At 34.0% G+C, this 17,726-nt stretch overlaps 1 protein-coding gene across 2 annotated transcripts in view; it reads right to left on the reverse strand.

The window, feature by feature from the left end:
• Positions 1-405: 405 nt before the first annotated feature.
• The window catches only part of Pgls (6-phosphogluconolactonase), a 32,224-nt gene continuing 14,903 nt past the window's right edge, over positions 406-17,726 (reverse strand). The window contains exons 3-5 of one of the 2 annotated variants that reach the window (XM_076451977.1): positions 11,458-11,600; positions 8,757-8,897; positions 406-1,145 (exon numbers count right to left, since the gene is read on the reverse strand). In XM_076451977.1, coding sequence (XP_076308092.1) covers positions 1,029-1,145; positions 8,757-8,897; positions 11,458-11,600 — 401 coding nt within the window. In that variant the 3' untranslated portion in view covers positions 406-1,028. The remainder of the gene's footprint in view (positions 1,146-8,756; positions 8,898-11,457; positions 11,601-17,726) is intronic. The other variant, XM_076451983.1, reaches the window with a different exon arrangement.

Genomic DNA, 17,726 nt, shown 5'->3' on the forward strand with positions numbered 1-17,726 from the left:
CAGGAATTCAAGGCCAAAGTGGTTTGTTGGAGTTTGACCCCTCAACCACCAGGATCCTCTATTCCCCTTTACGGGTCACCACACACGGCAGACAAGCAGGTGGATATTTAGATCCTGGAGGAGGCAAACTCGAAGTACAGAACCTTCTCTGGGAGGTCCCTTCACCACGTACGGGAATCCATATCGAGGGGCTGATAGACTTGTTGGAAAAGAAGCATTTTCACTGCACTTTTAAGAAAGCATTTCATCCTCAGAAGCTAGAAAAAGTGGACAAAGACAATGTCGCTTGTGTATGTATACAAGAAGAAAAGGAAAAAGTGAAAGATGGTCACTACTTGATGTAAAGAATATGGAGTAGCACTGTGCATTGAAGAATATTTTTGTGATTTTATAGCCTAATAAACATTTGAACTTGTAATAATAAGTCTTTATTGTGCTTTTCATTTCATTTTCTTTTATATTTTGTTCAAAATTCTTCATAAAAATGCTAAAGATTGTTTAAGAAATTTTTTTTCTTAATTTTCACATTTTCACACTGCCTGCAACAATCTTGCTGTTTAAGGGTTAAAGTAATTATATATTTATTTCTTTTATTAAGATTAATAAATCAAGAGAGAAATAATTGCCTTTGTTCTTTGAAAAAATATAATTTTAGTTATTATAGAACAAACTGACTTATGTCATACCACACATTAATAATACTTACAAAATGTAAAATTTGAAAACCATCAACATTATAGTTAATTCTCAGATTACTACAATTACCATGAAAAAGATATTAACACATGAAAATTACAGTATAAACCATTTTACTTTAAGAATTTTGTTTTTCAGCATATTACAGATTTAATATTTTTTTAAACAATATTTGCCATTTGACACTACCTCATAATAAAAGTAATTATTGTTTTAATTTTTAATGTTTCTTTCTTCACTCCAAATACATCTCGCTACATCTTTATTTACACAAAATAATTTGTCAACAAATTAATTTCATAAAGATTAATCTTTATGCATTTTTGAGATATTCAGCTTCTATCCAAAAATTCTGCTGCACCTTTATCCAGTATCCAATATAGCATTCCTTCTCTAGGTTTTACTAATGCTGCTGGCAGGGGATATGCTTCATTCCCTTCTAGAATTTGCTGTAAAATAAACACCATACAAGTTACTATTTTTGAAATATCTGTACAGAATAATTGCTATTCACCTAGAAGCTTATTTCAAATAAGCCTTAAAATGAAGTTCATATTAGATATACATTTAAACTTATTTTTCATTTCAGTTTTTTACCTAGTTAACCCAGTCAGAATATAACTTTGAAGTTTACTTCATTTCAAAGGTTAATTTGAAATTACCCCTGCATGTATGAATTGAGAACAAAGTGAATATTTCATAACTTTTAGAGTTATGTTCAAAATTTAATTAGCTCACTTGTTAAGGGCTCATTATATTTGACCAAGAGTGTGACTCCAAATCAACCTTTAGAGTTCTCATACTATAGCTTTTAATATGTTTATGTAACGTAATGAATTTTTACAAATTTTCAGTAATCATTACAAGTCTTTTGTAGAGAAGGAATTAATTTTAATGAAATATTTTTTAGTGAAAAATTTATTTGTAAATACATGCAAGTCAAATGTTGACTGGTACAAGTGCAAAGTGATATTCATGTTAAGATTAAAAATACTTTTATTCATCTTGAAATGGTTATATTTTATTTGGTAATCTTTAAGACCCCTGAAATAAATTTCAAAAGGTTATTTTTCTACTGAGCTTTATTTTGTTTGTTTTTTCTATCCTAACTCTGTATAAGGTCAAATTGACAAATCTTATAATCACCATAAAAAGAAATATGGAACATGAAACTAGTCTAAATTACCCCCTTTTACCTTTTTACGGTAACTTTAAATTGTGACAGGAAACATCTATTTCAACTTAAATTCTATTGTTTTATTGTCCCTAAGCTATGTCTAACTAATAATCTCATCATACAAATTTAAAATCACTACACAAGTGTCTCATATTATCCTATCAAATTGCATAATGCACAAACTATTCTTCAGTGGCTAATGAGAATACCTTATTTTACCTAACCTAATAAATAAATATTTTTTACCTTTTAATTACTTTATAATAATAAATAAAGAATACACATAAAATACAAGAAATACAGTACTTAACTGGATTTTTTGTTTTTTTTGTTAACTGTTGATGAAACTTAACCCTACTTTTCATATCAGTAGATAGCTTAAAGTGGCTTTGCAATAAAACAAACAAATGTTTATTTATAATACTGGTACTATTAAACAAAATAATTTTTATTTAATGAAATAATGCATCTAAAAGCACAGAATAATAAAAGCTAAGAAACAAAATACAACTATCCTAATTTTGCTGGTTTTCTAATTATGCAATAAAAATATTGAAAATTCAACTGGGCTCTTTACTGTGCTTCCTATGGGAATAAAGTTTGAACTGGAAATCAAATAGGTGATTCTCCATACAGAAAACAACATAACATGATACAGTTACATCTAATGCATGATAGCTGAGCAGATCACCCCAATGCCCTTTTAAACCTATCTATTGACCAATCACTGCATCCTGCAGTCTAATTCATTAATTTCACAATTTGTTTATATACGTACAATAAACTGCTGAAAAAAGGTACAGAAAACTTTTATTTACTGCAGGAAAGAAGTAATAATGTTTTGACCTCTTAAGTCATATTCCAGTTACAAAAGGAATTTGAATGTGGTCATGTATGATGAAAGTGGGACTAAAGACTTTTTTATTACTTAGAAAAACATACATTTACAACTATACAAATCATAAAATTAACTGACATATTATTCAAAATTATGCATATAAACCATCCTGCCCCCTTTTTTACTCTGCTCCTTATTCTTGCCAGACATAACATTAGCAATACATCATTTGACATATTAAAACTTTGGCTTTCTATTGATTGTAAATGATACAGTATTAACCCTTTGGTGATGGGTCAAAGGCATGTCATCTTGTTTGTTGCCTTATTTTCAAAATTTTGTTGAACTATTATTTTATTAATTTCTGTTAATAAGTTTTGAATCAAATTGTAGATTATAATTCAAACTTTAATATACAAGTTAATTTTTTAATTTAAAAGTAGACATTAAAAGAACACATCTAAATATAGCTTTTACTGGATCACATGTTATGCTGAATGAAGCACTGGTTAAAATTAGATGTCAAAATACTAAGTCTATAGTTTTGTACAAATTGAGAACTCAAATTACTAATATTACCAAGCTAAAATATAAAATAAGAATGTTGCATCCTTTTATTTTGCAGAGATATGGCTCATGTAATGAATGAAACACAGTTAGCATGTTTACCTCTTTCATTTTTTTGTAATATTCCCTTAAATACTCTTACTACAATATATGACATGTGGATAACTAATCAAAAGCTTATATGCTCCCTACTGGCTTTCTTAGCCATGTTAATCTGTGAAAAGGCTACCACGTTCTTTCACACCAAGATTTTAAGGTTGTGTCCAAGGACAGACTCAATTCATCCAACTGCACCTGGATATGAAGACCAAAAGGAGCAAAGGCAGACTGTCTGTTCTGAAAAAGTATGGCCCACCGAGGAAAAAAAAAACATAACCCTAGGTGGGATGCTTTGGTAAGGAATGAAGTTTTGAAGCATATAGTAAAGATAGTTCCAAATGGCAGAGGTGCAAAGAAGGTTCACGAGACTCAATGTATAAACTCTGAACTGGGGAAGTGCAGAAAGCCCCAGTGCAGAGCCGAAGTCCTTGAAAATGAATGGGGTCCAGCATTGTTAAGGCTGAGGGTCTGGCAGAGCCATAGACCAGTGATCCATAGTCAAGTTTCGATCAAATAAGAGCATGATATATCTTTAGCATAGGACATCGATCTGCTCCCAAAGTGGTGGAAGAGAGGGCACGGAGGACGTTCAGTGCTCTTGTACATTTGATCCGTAGCTGCTTGATGTGTGGTATAAAGGTTAGTTTATGGTGAAAGATAAGTCCCAAACACTTAGTCTCAGAGACCAACTTCTCTGATACGGAGTTCAGGATCAGGGTGAATACCCCATTGGCAGCAAAAGTGCATGCAAACAGTTTTAGAGAGAGAGAAATTAAAGCCGTTTGTTGTGGTCCACTTCAGTAAACGATTGAGGGCAGTCTGTAACTGCCACTCAATATACTTCATGTTTGACGACTGACATGAGATGTGAAAGTTGTCGACATAGATCCTGTTTGCAACAGCGAGAGGAAGTTGTTCAGTGATGGCATTAATTTTTATACTGAAAAGTGTGATAAACAAAACAAGCATTAACCATTCTTTCTAAGGTCTTACAGAGACAGCTCATTAAAGCAACTGGATGATAGTTTGAAGGAATCTTGGGATCCTTAGAGAAAGGTAGGAAAATAGCCTGGCACCAGGCATCAGGAAAAACATTCTCCAGCCAGATCTGGTTAAAAACAATCAGAAGAATAGCAAGAGATAGATGGTGCAGCATTTCATACTGTACATCATCAGGCCCAACTGACACACTGCCAGACTGATGAAGAGCTAGTTTGAGTTCCACCAGTGTAAAGGGACGATTATAGTCATAGAGACAATCAGCTCCTAAGGAAAGAGGTGATCGTTCTGCCCGAGTCTTGATGGCTAAGAAGCAGAAGTGCCAGATACCCAGCAAAAGCTTTCACCTACAGTATTGGCAATGCTCTGGGTATCAGCTACTTCCTGGCCATCAGAGAATAAGATCAAGAGGGGAACAGAATGATACTGCCCACTGACCTTTCGAATCTTGTCCCGTATGACTTTGGAACTCGTGGTAGAGAATATGCCAGTTGTGAACTTAATCCAAGATTCCTTCTGGCTTTGATGTCTTAGCTGGAAAATGATGAGGTTCGAGAGTGTGGGATACCTATGGAAAGTATCCCATGCCCATTTTTGACCCTTCCGTGCATTGTGGCAGGCAGGATTCCACCATGAACGAGGATATAGTGGAAAATGTGTCGAGGCTTCAGGAATATATTGAGCCGCGGCTTGTGTAATACAGTCAGTTACTGCTGCCACGCAGTAGTCTATTGATGGCTTACAGACGAGGGCAGGATCAAGTTGTGCGAGAGCAGTGAAACAGGACCAGCTTCCACCATGGCACACAGATTGAGTGGCATCGACCACGGCCAGTCTTTCTCAAAATTATAGGAAAATTATCACTGACTCGTGGATTATTGTCAACTCTCCATGAAAAATGGTAGAAAAATGAAGGGGAGCAAACTGAGAGATCAAAAGCAGTAAAGGACTGACTAGGTGCATGAAAATAAGTAGAAGAACTGGTATTGAAATGAGAAAGGTTGATATAAGAGAACATATGCTGTACAGAGTGACCTTTCCTATCAATATCAGCATTTCCCCAGAGGGGATGATGACCCTCAGGATTAAAAAGGAAGACAGCAACTGTTCAATGAGAGCATCAAGGTCTGATTGATCATATGTTAATCCAAGCAACAGGTAGAGAGAACAAACAATGATGGTGTGACCCAAGGAAAAACAGAAGGCTACGGCCTCCAAGGGTGTGTTGAGTGGCAAAGACAGGGTGGACACATGCTGATCAACCAACAGTGCCACCTCTCCATGCACTCGTCCATCACACAGCCTGTCATTTCTGCACAAAGAAAACTGCTGAAAAGTGAGTGTATTGGCAGGTTTCAGAAATGTTTCCTGGTAGAAAGCAATCAGTGTTTTGATGTCATCCAGATTAGAATGTAAACCTCAACAGTTCTATTGTATCAAGGTGGCCATTTTTAATTACATGTAGATGAACTGGGTGGAGAACCCTTCTGTTTGTGACCATATCTTTTTTTCCTTACTGTCCTTATTCGAGGGAGGTCTACCAACCTCCATGGATCCTGCCTTGGGTCGACTAGGCAGATCTTTGCTGTTGGAAGGGGGATTCCAGTGACTGAGGATGCAAACAAATGATTGTTTTGTATCTTGGGGTGGGAGAAGAAGATGTATCAGAAGAAATGCCTGGACCTGAAACCAAAAGATGTGGATCTTGGGGTTTGTTGGAATGTATGTATGTATGGGACAGAGATGGGAGTTGAAGTTGAGTCATCAACTTTTTTAACCATGGAGGTGAAAAGGCTTTTCATTTGTTTTGAGAACGATTCTTTTGGGGGCACATAGAGATCTGTCTGCACTCCCACTATAGTTGTGGAACGAAGTGCAGCAGGATACGTCTGAGATGAAGAGGTGGACAGCAATTTTCGAGCCTCAGGATAAGTAATGTTATGAATTGTTTTCAAACACTGCACCTCTTTTTCTTCCAAACATTTATGGTAAGAACGAAAGTAGGATTGGTGAAAGCCATTGCAATTGATGCAATTAGGGTCCATTTCACACTCATAGGCACCATGACATGACGTCTTTCAGTGACCGAACCTCTGACACTGAAAACATTGGAGAGGGTGTGGAATGTATGGCCATACCCTGCAATTATGATAACCTGCCTTGATGTTGGCAGGTGGACATGGTGATGTAAATGTCAGAATGAGGATATTGGTTGGCATTATAATTCCATCTTTGCAAGTGGAGATATGCCTCACTGCAGAAACTCCTTGAGTGGAGAAACCAGCAAGAATCTCTGACCCGGGGATGTTCTTCAAATCCCTCTCAACAATAACTCCTTGTGATGAATTCAAAGTAGCATGAGGTGTAACCTCAATAGGTATATTCCAATTGCCTTTGAATTCAAGAGTTCACTGTGTTGAGATGTGGATTTTCCACCAATATGTCACCAGATTGAAACTTCTTTACTGACTTTGGAGAGCCAGCAAGTCCCTCCAGTCCTTTCTGAATAAAAAAGGGGGACATTTGCCCTAAAGATTTGTCTGAAAGAGAATGTAGGATAAGAAAATGGGATACAACTAGTAGTACAGATGTTGAAGATTGCTGCTCAGAAACTTCAAGACGTGTTCGTTTACCTATGGACTGTTTTTCACTATTTTATTAAGATTTTTATTTGGAGGATTCATAATAAAAAAAAGGGAAATTTCAGTGCCCACTGACCACTCCCACCATGGAGCCCTACAAGGGGATGCATTACAACATCAAACAAGGACATTGTAGTAAGGCCAGGGTTTTGTAAGCATTATACCTGAACACCAGCATCAGATACAGTGTCCACAACACCTGTTGAGAACATCCAACACTGGTACTTGGTTGACCCTAACCCAAGTTGACCAGCCAACTAACCCAAGGGATACCACCCCAAGGCTGCCCATCTACAGGAATTCAAGGCCAAAGTGGTGTGTTAAGGTTGGACCCCTCAACCACAAAGTTGTTCTCCTCCCTTTCACGGGTCGCCACACATGGCAAACACGTGGGTAAATGTTTAGATCCCATAGGAGGTAAACTGAAAGAACAGAACCTTCCCTGGGAGGTCCCCTCACCACGTACAGGAATCCACACCATGGGGCCAGACCTCTTGGAATGATAGTAAATAAATTAAAGAAAGGAAAAGACCTAGAGAGTAAATGTCACAATTCTCATACTAAAGAAGATTGATGATTTTTAAAAATATTTCCTTATAAAGTTAACAACTTAACTTATATAATACTAAAATTTGATTCATTAACTGCATTTCAATGTCAAATTTATCCATATACCATAAGAATAAAATAGTTTTAACTTCTGAAACTAACTCTTAAAAAAGTTGCGATAGACACTCTCGCTCATAGCAAGAAAGTTAAACAATGTACGTTCTAAAATTTGTGATTAAAACATAGTTTATAATGAAAATTGTATTATAACTTTCAATTTCTTAATTTCAAAAAAATGAAATATTGAAATAAAATTTCAGTCTACACTTTCTGCTCTGAATTATTCATTTTAGATTATCTTTCTTTCCTTATAAGGGTTTCAGAATAGCTACCAATTAAAAACAATTGCAGGTTCTGACAGTCTAGACTTTGAAACAATAATCTCTTAACTCTTCATGCTTTTGAAATCACTTATTTACCCATGCTTACTTGCCAATTTGTTTTATGTTAATCTATGTTGGCTTGATTTGAATTTCATGCAAACCTAGCTACACAAGGACTACCTAAGCTAGTCACACTGAATTTAGCAGTGAAATACTATAGGGAAGGATGCTATTTATCACAACCCACCATAAACTTTTGGGCTACTCTTTTACCATCACATTATAATACTCCCACAAATAAAAAAGCATGCATGTTAGACAGGACGGTGAAATGAACCTGCAAATCACAGATTGCGAGTCAAGCACCCTAACCACATGGCCACGATTTATTTTGTTAAAAAATCTTATTTATTAAGTAAATTCTACTGAGTGTAGATTAAGGTTAGTGTTTTGGTAAGTAATGAAAGTTTTATAACTTATTTATCTGCTAGTTAGTAAGCAAGATACATTACAGCAGTTTTGGGACATTGTTTTATCATTGGAATTATTATTATTTGTTTTTAAATGTAAATTTGAAAGCTACAAGGAATACACTTTTTGGGCAACCAATGAGGAAGAAGCAGTCTTATATTATAAGCAAAGGTAATTATTTTAATTTATTGATATATATTGTTTTAGCAAAAGTAACAAAATTGTAAAAACTTATTATGGTAGATAAGAAAACTTCAATGAAGAAAATTAAATAATAAAAAAACAACTTCCCATCTGATTAACCTGCAAGTTTTATTAATTTAACAATTAATTACCTTGATAATTCTTGCTTTGCTATTTCCTGTACAGCAGAAAATCACATACTGAGCATTATTTATAACTGGCAGAGTCAGGGTGACTCGGCATGGGGGTGGTTTAGGAGAATCTTTAATTGGAGCAACCCATTTTTTGTCTTCCTACAGTAGATAAGTACTAATGAAATTCAAAACATGCAGTTACACAAAAATGGGATTAAATATTCAAACAACTTATAAATTATATTTTAAAACATAAAAATATTTAAACTGAGACTACCAAATTACAGTTCAAATTCTTAAAAGACTGTAAAAGAAAATGAAATTAAGGGAAAAATGCAAATGAAATAATAACATTAAATATCCTAAGATTAGGTCCATTTTATTAACCAACTTTTGAAGAGCTCACAGGAATCATTTTTGCAGAGGGTTGTTCCTCAAATTAAATTATTTAGCTTTCAACTATTCCTTCCCATGAGAGTATTTTGGACAATATCCCCAAAATACAATAATTTCAATAAAAATGCAATCTCTCTTGCACCATGTCTGATTTTTTTCCCACAATATATTTAGTCAAAGATAAACATTGGGTTATTAGTTGGTCAGACATGCAACAATTTTTAAAATCTGGCAAACCCATCAATTATAAAAATCCAGATAAACCAATACATCTAGACGTTTCACTGTATTTGCCTTCCATATATATAAAAACTCCTACAAAAAGGGAATGCAAAACTGTTAAATACTTCACAGAGTGAATATAGTTTCAAAATTCATTTAATTCAGAATAGCAGCTATCATACCTTAAAAATTGCAGCTAAAGGGAAAGTCTTAAACAAAATAATTAGTTTACAGAAATATTTAATAAGAGTTAAAGAATAGACTCTTACTAGTAATAATAAAGAGTATAAACAAAATAAGAAGATTCTGAAATGTACAAAAAGTTTTATTTTATAATGAATTAACTGCCATAAATGTTTTTTTTTTTTAAATAAAGTATGATTAATTTGTTTCTTCAAATTAGGTAAAATTAACATTTTGTGTGTCATTGTTTCTTCTTCAGGATGAAGAAGAATGGTTCAGCACAGAAGCTACTGGATTGTGTTGAATTACTTGAGTAATATTTAGTAAATACACAAGAATTGCAAGGTGTCTCCACATTAGACAAAAACATTTTTTTTAAATACACAGTGAGTTTGGGTAAATCCAGTTTACATCCTCAAATATGAGCTAGGTTATTTACTTATTTGATTTTTTTTTTACTTATTTATTTAGTTCTGCTTTATTCAAGTATAGTTTACTGATTAAAAATAAATAAAATAAAGAATAATAAATAAAAATTCTGAGCCAAAGGTATCAACATTCAAGTTCTCTGAAATGGTTGCAAATGAAGTGTCATTTTGTGTCATATATATTTAAACTCCTTCTTCTAATATTAGCTATAAATTATAAATTTTGAAATGTCACAAAGAGAAGATAAAATATGTCTTCTTTTTAGCATCAACTGTTTGGTGATATTGATTAGACGTGAAGTTAACATTTGCTATTTTAAAATTTTTTTATATAAAACCTTAAAGATACCATAAATTATAATTTTTTTGCAATATTACTTTTATCTAATATGACAAAACTTCTAATGGATTAGCACAGGACCTTTGTTCCAACCATTTCATGGCTTTTATACCTTCATTTATTTCCACCAAGGCAGTATGTTTGGATCATTTTCCTACAATATGTCAAAGCCAAAATTAATTATCCACTACCAAGTTTCAATACTTATCTTTTGTTATATTGTCAATACTGACAATCTCTTCCCATTCCTACAGCATAAAAAAGGTGTTTCAGCTTTTGTCTAGTCTCAAATTTTCTCAACTGCAGTCATGCATTTATTAATTTATTGCATAAATACAAGTATCAGAGTGGTTTTAAAAGTGACAGAATCATGATTAAATTAATAATGTATTAAACATAAGGAAAATAAGTATTCCAGTCAATTCTGAGGTAGTGCTCCAGAATTTTTTGTGAATTTCCTTCTGAAGCATACCAGTAATGGTTTCATTTCTACTGTCAATTTTAATTTTGCTCTCATATTAATATAACTCCATGTCTTGGTAGAAACCTGTAAACTTTTATTTAACATTAAGAGTAGAGTTGAAAATGAAGTGCAGTTTAAAAAAACTGAAAAACTCTCACATCTCAACACTTGGCTCAACTTGATAAAGTTGTTAACAGCAGTGAAAATCTACAGAATTTTATACACATTTACTCCCAATAAATATGGTATATTTCATTCAGATATCTACTCATAAGCAAATAGTGACCAAATTTTATTGTTTTGTTATAAATATATTAATGACATGATTGAAAATGCTAAGACAAGTTTTAAAAAATAAAATAATTCCCATTTATAATAACTGCATTCATACAAGGTTAAGTGTAATAGTAGTACCAATATGCAAATTCAAATGTACCAGTGGATCCATTAAAAAACAAAGAAATATAGGTTAAGCTTTGAGTTTTAACATATAAACAGTTACAGAAGATGAAATGATTATAATTATTGTGCATTGTTTCTGTATTTTACTGTGGTATTACTAACAATTCTACTTATGTGAAAAGTTTAATCACTCTTCTAAAACAGATTATATGGCTACATAATATGTATTAGAAGAAACATATCTTACATTTAGGGTTAAAAAAGTAATGCCATTTTCTTTTTTACCTTAAGTAAAGGATGACCATGAAACAGGGAACATGTATGTCCATCTGGTCCAACACCTAATAACAACAGATCAAACTTTGGCCACTGACCCAAGGGGAAATACTTTTCCAATTTTTGTTGATAATCGGCAGCAGCTGCTTCCACTGAAGTTGAAATACAGAATGACTGAATAATCATTAGAACAAGTATAACATTCAACTACAGCAACTTATACAATAAATGTTAAAAAATTAAAAACAGGATCAACATTTAAAAAGCACAATGGAATTTTATTTGGTCAATGGCCAAAATTGAAAGACGACATGTTTTGATAGCTTTAACAAAAGTTTTCTCATTTTGGCCATCAGTCAAATAAAATTTATCACGCATTCTGAACATAAATTTCATTTCTAAAGTTATACTTGTATAAGTAAAGCTCAGTCATCGTGACTTTATTCAAAAGCCATACTTTGCTTTTTATAATATTAAAATCAAATTTCAAGGTTACTCTTCAGTGGTACAAGTATAAAATATTAAGTACACAAATGATACAACATGTAAAACAACAAACAGAAAAGCATCAAGCCTTCAACTATATTTACAGTCATACACACACACACACACACACACAGATAAAAAGGTACAAATATATATATATAAGTAAAATACAGATACTTTTATTCTACACTTTTATTGGTTTACATTGAGTAAAAACTAAACAACTAATGAAATTAATTAAGAAAGTGTAACTCTAAGTTAAACTGATTTGTATATTCAAACCCTACAAAAATTACATAATTAGTTTGTTTTCACAGATAAAACTCCCTGGTAGGTATTTCATGTTTATTGGTACAAAACAACTAGGCTATCTGTGCTAAACAATATGTAGTGCATTATAATGGTATATGGAAATAAAGGTAAAAATACGTAAAGTACATAAAATTAAGACCTGCCAGGAAGACTAAAGCATTAAGTTGAACTTGCTGTCAGTCACCTGAAGTTGGCCTTTCCAGTCCTGGGTTTAGGTCAAAAGAAAATTGAAATGAGTAAAAGAAATCATGCTAAAACAGTGTATAGTCCAATAAAAACCTTAAATTAAGTTTAAAAAGACCAATGGCTCTTAAAAATGTAAAAACATGAGTGAGACAAATAGTATCACCTATGACACTGGCTAATGTCAAGGGGGAATCTACCTTAAAAATACGTTTAAAATGGTGGCGGCGTTCTTGGTTGTAACGACGGCACGATAATAAAATATGTATGATTGTGACCTGAGTGCCACACAGACCACACATTGGTGCATCAGTACCAAATAAAAGGAAGTGGTGAGTTAAAAAACTGTGATCAATGCATAGCCTAGCCAAAACAACTTCCTCCCTTCGATCTATACAGAAACAAGATGGTTAAAGAGCTAAAGAAGGCTTGATATCAAAAAGCTTATTATTTCGTTGCTCACTCCAGGTCAACTGCCAACTGGTGTACAGTCAGGTTTTGATACCTGGACTACAGTCCATGTATGGAACAGGTACAGTGGTGATAGAGCCAGGGCAGATGGACTTTGCCCCTCTGTCAGCTAACTCATTCCCACAAATACTAACATGACCTGGTATCCATAAACTGGACAGAGATAGATGGGCCAGTTTGTTTTGGATATTGATAAGAATAGGATGGTAACTAACATGGAATGATGTCATGGCCTGAGTGAATCAGTATAGATTGCACAATTTGTATATTGCATAGTTCCAATATGATTCAGAGGAAGAGAAATGGCATACAATTCAGTTGTGAACACAGAAACTGTAAAGGGGATTCTGTGTGCTACAGCCAAACTGTAACAAACCATAGCAAAATCTATAGTGTCACCTGATTTTAAACCATCCAAATATATGGGAATGGATGGATTGTTTGAAAGATGTTCAGCAAATAAAGTGAGACATTTCAAATCAGGAGCACCGGCCTTCCTCAGAAGACTCAAAGATAAGTTACAGTTGGGGATAGTAATTATCCATGGTGGAAGAGGCCAATCTGTTGATACTGCTATGCTATTCAAAGATAGATCAAATTTTTCTGATTGTGCCTGGATATGATGGCTAAAAGTAACAATGACAGATTTTCTATTATAGAAAAGTGTGGCCCACTGAGGATGGAAAACACAACCCCAAGTAGGATACTTTGGTAAAGAGCAAAGTTTGGAAGCATACATAAGAGACAGTTGCAAATGGCAAATATACAGAGGGGGTTCATGGGACTCCACATACAAACTGTGGACTGAAGAAGTATGAAAGGCCCCAGTGCAAAGCTGGAACCCCTGATGGTGGATAGGATCCAACATTTTTAGTGCTGAGGTTCTGGCAGGACCACAAATCATAGACCCATAGTCAAGTTTGGATCAGATAAGGGCATAATAAATTGTTAGCATGGAATATTGATCTGCTCCCCAAGAGGTGGAAGAGAGGACACGGAGAATGTTCAGTGCTCATTTGACACAAAGTTCCTTGATATGGAAAATAAAGTTTAATTTACAGTCAAATATAAGACCTAAGAACTTTGCCTCAGGGATGACAGGAAGTACAGTATCATCAATATGAAGTTCTGGATCTGGATGAATACCCCATTGGTGGCAGAAATGTACACAAACAGTTTCTGGGAGAGAAAGTTGAAAACCATCTGCTGTGGTCCACTTAAGTATGTGATTGATTGCAGTTTGTAGCTGCTGCTCAATAAGCCTCATGTTTGATGACTGAAATGAGAACTGAAAGTCATCAACAAAAAGACCATTTGCAACTGTAGGGGGTAGCTGTTCACTGATGGCATTAATCTTTATAATGAAAAGTGTGACACTCAGAACACAGCTCTGATGGACTCTAAGTTCCTGTGGGAAAAAAATCAGGAATGTACTGAGCCCACACAGACCTGGAATCAGCAATTTATTAAAAAAATGCTTAATAAAAAGTGGCAAACTGACACACAATCCGTATGAGTGAAGGTCACGCAAGATGCCATCTCCAGTTAAAAACAGCCAGGAGAATAGTTAGAGAGGAAGGAGAAAGGTGGCGTAGCATCTCATAATGTATATCTTCAGGTCCAACTGACGTATTGCCAGACCGATGAAATGCAAATTTGAGTTTCACCAGTGTGAGAGGGCGATTATAGTCATAGGGATGATCAGTCGAACAGGAAAGAGGCAGATGTTCAACTCGTGTTTGAATAGCTAAGAAGGAGGAGATGAGTTTGAAGAGCTATATACATAAGAGAAACATTCACCAAAAGTATTGGCAATGCTCTGAGCATCAGCAATTTCATGACCATTGAATATTAAGATAGAGAGGGGGCAGAAGTATAACATCCACTCACCTTCCTGATCTTGTTCCATATGACTTTTGAACTAATGGTTGAAGAAATGCTGAAGAAATCCAAGATTCCTTCTAGCTTTGATGTCGAGGTTTTGGAGAAGCACTGAGCAGTTGCTTGGACAATACAGTTAGTTGCTGCTGTTACACAATCATCTATCGATGATTTACATAAGATGGCAGGATCAAGTTCCAAGAGAGCAGTGAAAGAGTGCTAGTTGGCCTGGTCCAACTTCCACTGAGGCACAAGGGTCAGATGGCACTGACCATGGCCAATCTCTCTTAATATGATAGTTAAATTATCACCACCCCATGGATTGATGTCAACCTTCCAAGAAAAGCAAGTGAAAAGTGAAGGGGAGCAGATAGAAAGATCTATAGCAGTAAATGACTGACTGGGTGCCTGAAAGTAAGTGTACGAGCCAGTATTGAAGAGAGATAGGTTGTGATTCAGGACCATATGCTCTATAGCACAACCCCTCACATCAATACAAGAACCACCCTAGAGGGGATTATGCCCATTAAGATCACCCAAAATTAAAAAGGGGGTTGGCATTTGCTCAATGAAGGCATCAAGGTCTGAGGGATGATAATTTTTTCCAGGGATAAGATACAGAGAGCAAGGAGATACAGATGGCTACAGCCTCCAAGGTTGTATTCAATTACAAGGACTGGGTGGGCACATGTTGACCAACCAGCAGTGGTACTCCCCATGTCCTACACATATCCTGTCATTTCAATATAAGGAGTATTGTCAAATTTTGACTATTAGTAGGTTTTAAAAATGTTTCCTGTAAAGAAAGACATTTGGGATGATAAAAGTCAATCAAATCCTTGATGTCATTCACATTTATTTGAAAACCTTGATAGTTCCATTGGATTACATGTAAAATTCCTACTCCTCATGTACTCAAAAATGATCTAGCTACTAAAATCAGCACTCCCAGTGTGCAAGCCTGTACTTAGGATCTACATTTCAATGTATTCATCAGGATATTAAGGAGCATTCCCACAACAAAGATCCAGAATGACACACCTTACTATACCAATGTAAAAAACCACTGAAAAAAACCCAACAAAAAACAGATGGATCAGCAAAGACTGAACAAAATAGTTTGCATTTCACTGGATTTATAACTCAGTGACATTTCAATGAGATATTGAACTTTAATGTGCTAGTACAAACAAGAATGATACAAAAAATGTATTTGTAAGTAATATTAAAACCAAGAAATAAAAACAACATGACTATCTTATTATACACAAAATAAATTTTCTTAACTAATATGAAACATTAAAAATATATGTGAAAATAAAATATTATTTCTAAAAGCAACTGATATGTTACCACTTAGTTGTAAGGCAAATATTCAATGTAAAATAATTGTTAAGAACACTATCTTTCCTTTGTTTATAAATTGCCATCTACTGAATATTAATTATAATTCAGTAATGCAAAATACTTTCAACACAATTATTGTTTTATTTACAAACACCAAACTGGAAAAGATAAAAAAATATGCTTTAAAGGTTTAAAGTTTAAACAGACCAGAAATATGTTTACTAACAGTTAAAGGGCAATTTCATAATTTTAAGGATGATACTTATACAAGTTCACTTGCAAGTTCAAAATCACCAGTTTCATCAGCATATAAGTTCTCAAAGACAGTGCATTTTAAGATGTAAATTAGATTGTTAGTATTACAATTCTCATTCATATGAAGTCTTGTTCTTATTATCTTTTTTTTCTTTTTGCACAAAGCTATAAAATGCACTATCTCTGCTCTTTCCCCATGAAAAATTGAACACCAAAATTGAGCATTATAAGTCCTGAGGTGCATTACTTACCTAGCAAGGGATATATTAAAAATAAATTCACCTTTATTTCCAATAACAGTATTACTAAAGTATTTTGCAAGTAATTTTTATAACACATTAAGTAATTTTCTCTATTAAATGGAGAGAAGAAGTTTTGTCTAGTTTCTCCTTTCTTCATATTTACAATAGAAAAACACAATTAGAAATTAGAAACCCATTAGAAATGTTCTAGTCAACCAGTATTTTTTTAATAGAAATAATGTTTATATATATACACACACAGAGAATATATTTTGACACAGGACATATCTCTCAAAAAAAGGCAAAGGAACAAGAAATTCTGGTAATTGTTTCTTGTATACACTGGAAAGTTCAGTATAATTTGTATCCAGATATGCAATTTATGCTATTGTAAGAGTAATGGTCCCACATACATCTATTAATTATCTCTTGTTTTTTGTTGTTTTTTTTCAAATAAAATTACAACTTTTCTTCATTTCCTCTTTGAGACCTTGTTTTTGATTATTTGATCTGGAAGAAAGCTACTACCATTACTATCCTTGTTAGTACCAAACCTATTTTTGAGTTCCACCACAACATTTTTCACTTCATAAATCGATTTGCCTCAAATAGTTTGTAATTGTCATATTCACAGTGGCTGTATAGGTCACAAGCTGAACATCTCAGAACCTTGCACATACACATAATCAAAGAATAATAGTGACAATTATGGCATACTGAATAGCAGCAGAGTTACAGTAACAATCAATGTGAGCTTGGGGTTGTCTGCTGAAATCTACTAGGATCTGCACTGAACAACAAGCAGGAAAAAAGGCTCATGAAGCTAACTCACTGGTCACATAAGAAGTATTATCATTAATTACAGGGTTTCTTATGATGATTTAGCCATTCATAACTTGGTTACTTTTTGCCCTACATGGAAACTGTAAAGTTTAATCATATTTCATCATCGCCTACATTCTGCATAAACTTCACTAAAACTAAATAAATTTTAGATTGTTTATATCCAATCCCTGCCACTGATGTTCTTCTGGTTGCAGGAAAGATCCTGTGTTAACTAGAGTAGTATTCTCTGCTATATGATTGTTTCTACTCCAATTT

Source organism: Tachypleus tridentatus, chromosome 1, assembly GCF_004210375.1.
Source record: "Tachypleus tridentatus isolate NWPU-2018 chromosome 1, ASM421037v1, whole genome shotgun sequence".
Lineage (NCBI taxonomy): Eukaryota > Metazoa > Arthropoda > Merostomata > Xiphosura > Limulidae > Tachypleus > Tachypleus tridentatus.